This window comes from Astatotilapia calliptera, chromosome 22 (genome assembly GCF_900246225.1).
Source record: "Astatotilapia calliptera chromosome 22, fAstCal1.2, whole genome shotgun sequence".
Classification (NCBI taxonomy): Eukaryota; Metazoa; Chordata; class Actinopteri; order Cichliformes; family Cichlidae; genus Astatotilapia; species Astatotilapia calliptera.
Window position 1 is genome coordinate 878,225 of NC_039322.1, and position 5,289 is coordinate 883,513.

The window sequence follows — 5,289 nt, forward strand, 5'->3', positions numbered from 1 at the left end:
ATGCCAACAACAACCACAACAGCCGCCCCAACAACAACTACAGCTGCCCCAACAACAACCACAACAGCCGCCCCAACAACAACCACAACAACTGCAGTCCCAACAACAACTACTACAGCTGCACCGACAACAACCACAACTGCTGCTCCAACAACCACAACTGCAGTTCCAACAACAACAACTGCAGTTCCAACAACAACAACTACAGCTGCTCCAACAACAACAACTGCAGCCCCAACAACAACCACAACAGCCGCCCCAACAACAACTACAGCTGCCCCAACAACAACAACTGCAGCCCCAACAACAACCACAACTGCTGCTTTAACAACCACAACTGCTGCTCCAACAACCACAACTGCAGCTCCAACAACAACAACTGCAGCCCCAACAACAACAACTGCAGCCCCAACAACAACCACAACTGCTCCCCCAACAACAACAACTACATCTGCCCCAACAACAACCACAACTGCTGCTCCAACAACCACAACTGCAGTTCCAACAACAACAACTACAGCTGCCCCAACAACAACCACAACTGCTGCTCCAACAACAACCACAACTGCAGCCCCAACAACAACAACTACAGCTGCCCCAACAACAACAACTGCAGCCCCAACAACAACCACAACAACTGCAGTCCCAACAACAACTACAGCTGCCCCAACAACAACAACTGCAGCCCCAACAACAACCACAACTGCTGCTTTAACAACCACAACTGCAGCTCCAACAACCACAACTGCTCCCCCAACAACAACAACTACATCTGCCCCAACAACAACCACAACTGCTGCTCCAACAACAACCACAACTGCTGCTCCAACAACCACAACTGCAGCTCCAACAACAACAACTACAGCCGCCCCAACAACAACAACTGCTCCCCCAACAACAACAACTACAGCTGCCCCAACAACAACCACAACTGCTGCTCCAACAACCACAACTGCAGCTCCAACAACAACAACTGCAGCCCCAACAACAACCACAACTGCTCCCCCAACAACAACAACAACAGCTGCCCCAACAACAACCACAACAACTGCAGTCCCAACAACAACTACTACAGCTGCACCGACAACAACAACTGCAGCTCCAACAACAACTACTGCTGCCCCAACAACAACCACAACAGCCGCCCCAACAACAACAGCTACTGCTGCCCCAACAACAACAACTACAGCTGCCCCAACAACCACAACAGCCGCCCCAACAACAACCACAACAGCTGCACCGACAACAACAACAACAACTACAGCTGCCCCAACAACGACTACAGCTGCCCCAACAACAACCACAACTGCTGCCCCAACAACAACAACTGCAGCTGCCCCAACAACAACTGCAGCCCCAACAACAACTACTACAGCTGCCCCAACAACAACTGCTACAGCTGCACCGACAACAACAACAACAACTGCAGCCCCAACAACAACCACAACTGCCGCCCCAACAACAACCACAACTGCTGCTCCAACAACCACAACTGCAGTTCCAACAACAACAACTAATGCTGCCCCAACAACAACCACAACTGCTGCTCCCCCAACAACAACAACTACATCTGCCCCAACAACAACCACAACTGCTGCTCCAACAACAACAACTGCAGCTGCCCCAACAACAACCACAACTGCTGCTCCAACAACCACAACTGCAGCTCCAACAACAACAACTGCAGCCCCAACAACAACAACTACAGCTGCACCCACAACAACCACAACTGCTGCGCCAACAACAACTACAGCTGCCCCAACAACAACTACAGCTGCCCCAACAACAACAACTGCAGCCCCAACAACAACCACAACTGCTCCCCCAACAACAACAACTACATCTGCCCCAACAACAACCACAACTGCTGCTCCAACAACCACAACTGCAGTTCCAACAACAACAACTACAGCTGCCCCAACAACAACCACAACAGCCGCCCCAACAACAACAACTACTGCTGCCCCAACAACAACAACAGCTGCCCCAACAACAACAACTACTGCTGCCCCAACAACAACCACAACAGCCGCCCCAACAACAACAGCTACTGCTGCCCCAACAACAACAACTACAGCTGCCCCAACAACCACAACAGCTGCCCCAACAACAACTACTACAGCTGCACCGACAACAACAACAACAACTGCAGCCCCAACAACAACCACAACTGCTGCTCCAACAACAACAACTACATCTGCCCCAACAACAACCACAACTGCTGCTCCAACAACCACAACTGCATCTGCCCCAACAACAACCACAACTGCTGCTCCAACAACCACAACTGCAGCGCCAACAACAACTGCAGCCCCAACAACAACCACAACAACTGCAGTCCCAACAACAACTACAGCTGCCCCAACAACAACTACAGCTGCCCCAACAACAACAACTGCAGCCCCAACAACAACCACAACTGCTCCCCCAACAACAACAACTACATCTGCCCCAACAACAACCACAACTGCTGCTCCAACAACCACAACTGCAGTTCCAACAACAACAACTACAGCTGCCCCAACAACAACAACTACAGCTGCCCCAACAACAACCACAACTGCTGCCCCAACAACAACAACAGCTGCCCCAACAACAACCACAACAACTGCAGTCCCAACAACAACAACTAATGCTGCCCCAACAACAACCACAACAGCCGCCCCAACAACCACAGCTACTGCTGCCCCAACAACAACAACTACAGCTGCCCCAACAACCACAACAGCTGCCCCAACAACAACAACTACAGCTGCCCCAACAACAACAACAACAACTGCAGCCCCAACAACAACCACAACTGCAGCCCCAACAACAACCACAACTGCTCCCCCAACAACAACAACAACTACATCTGCCCCAACAACAACCACAACTGCTGCTCCAACAACCACAACTGCAGTTCCAACAACAACCACTAATGCTGCCACAACAACAACCACAACAGCCGCCCCAACAACCACAGCTACTGCTGCCCCAACAACAACAAGTACAGCTGCCCCAACAACCACAACAGCTGCCCCAACAACAACTACTACAGCTGCACCGACAACAACCACAACAGCCGCCCCAACAACAACAGCTACTGCTGCCCCAACAACAACAACAGCTGCCCCAACAACAACCACAACAACTGCAGTCCCAACAACAACTACTACAGCTGCACCGACAACAACCACAACTGCTGCGCCAACAACAACAACTGCAGCTCCAACAACAACAACTAATGCTGCCCCAACAACAACCACAACAGCCGCCCCAACAACAACAGCTACTGCTGCCCCAACAACAACAAGTACAGCTGCCCCAACAACCACAACAGCAGCCCCAACAACAACTACTACAGCTGCACCGACAACAACAACAACAACTGCAGCCCCAACAACAACCACAACAGCCGCCCCAACAACAACTACAGCTGCCCCAACAACAACAACTGCAGCCCCAACAACAACCACAACTGCTGCTCCAACAACCACAACTGCAGCTCCAACAACAACAACTGCAGCCCCAACAACAACCACAACTGCTCCCCCAACAACAACAACTACATCTGCCCCAACAACAACCACAACTGCTGCTCCAACAACCACAACTGCAGTTCCAACAACAACAACTACAGCTGCCCCAACAACAGCCACAACAGCCGCCCCAACAACAACAGCTACTGCTGCCTCAACAACAACAACAGCTGCCCCAACAACAACCACAACAACTGCAGTCCCAACAACAACTACTACAGCTGCACCGACAACAACCACAACTGCTGCGCCAACAACAACAACTGCAGCTCCAACAACAACAACTAATGCTGCCCCAACAACAACCACAACAGCCGCCCCAACAACAACAGCTACTGCTGCCCCAACAACAACAAGTACAGCTGCCCCAACAACCACAACAGCAGCCCCAACAACAACTACTACAGCTGCACCGACAACAACAACAACAACTGCAGCCCCAACAACAACCACAACAGCCGCCCCAACAACAACTACAGCTGCCCCAACAACAACAACTGCAGCCCCAACAACAACCACAACTGCTGCTCCAACAACCACAACTGCAGCTCCAACAACAACAACTGCAGCCCCAACAACAACCACAACTGCTCCCCCAACAACAACAACTACATCTGCCCCAACAACAACCACAACTGCTGCTCCAACAACCACAACTGCAGTTCCAACAACAACAACTACAGCTGCCCCAACAACAACAACAACAGCCGCCCCAACAACAACAGCTACTGCTGCCCCAACAACAACAACAGCTGCCCCAACAACAACCACAACAACTGCAGTCCCAACAACTACTACAGCTGCACCGACAACAACCACAACTGCTGCGCCAACAACAACAACTGCAGCTCCAACAACAACAACTAATGCTGCCCCAACAACAACCACAACAGCCGCCCCAACAACAACAGCTACAGCTGCCCCAACAACAACAACTACAGCTGCCCCAACAACGACTACAGCCGCCCCAACAACAACCACAACAGCCGCCCCAACAACAACTACAGCTGCCCCAACAACAACAACTGCAGCCCCAACAACAACCACAACTGCTGCTCCAACAACCACAACTGCAGCTCCAACAACAACAACTGCAGCCCCAACAACAACCACAACTGCTCCCCCAACAACAACAACTACATCTGCCCCAACAACAACCACAACTGCTGCTCCAACAACCACAACTGCAGTTCCAACAACAACAACTACAGCTGCCCCAACAACAACCACAACAGCCGCCCCAACAACAACAACTACTGCTGCCCCAACAACAACAACTACAGCTGCCCCAACAACCACAACAGCCGCCCCAACAACAACAGCTACTGCTGCCCCAACAACAACAAGTACAGCTGCCCCAACAACCACAACAGCCGCCCCAACAACAACAACTACAGCCCCAACAACAACCACAACAGCCGCCCCAACAACAACAGCTACTGCTGCCCCAACAACAACAAGTACTGCAGCCCCAACAACAACCACAACAGCCGCCCCAACAACAACAGCTACTGCTGCCCCAACAACAACAACTACAGCTGCCCCAACAACCACAACAGCCGCCCCAACAACAACAACTACAGCTGCCCCAACAACAACAACTACAGCTGCCCCAACAACAACCACAACTGCTGCCCCAACAACAACAACTACTGCTGCCCCAACAACAACCACAACAACTGCAGTCCCAACAACTACTACAGCTGCACCGACAACAACCACAACTGCTGCGCCAACAACAACAACTGCAGCTCCAACAACAACAACT

At 51.7% G+C, this 5,289-nt stretch overlaps 1 protein-coding gene across 1 annotated transcript; it reads left to right on the forward strand.

Moving 5' to 3' along the window:
• Nucleotides 1-2,369: 2,369 nt before the first annotated feature.
• On the forward strand, nt 2,370-5,000 carry LOC113015136 (GATA zinc finger domain-containing protein 14; the record flags this gene model as incomplete). The annotated part of the gene is given in 3 exon segments (XM_026157073.1): nt 2,370-2,843; nt 3,357-3,710; nt 4,722-5,000. Coding segments are annotated over 3 exon segments (1,107 nt in total), but the record flags the coding sequence as incomplete, so codon positions are not given.
• Nucleotides 5,001-5,289: the final 289 nt, after the last annotated feature.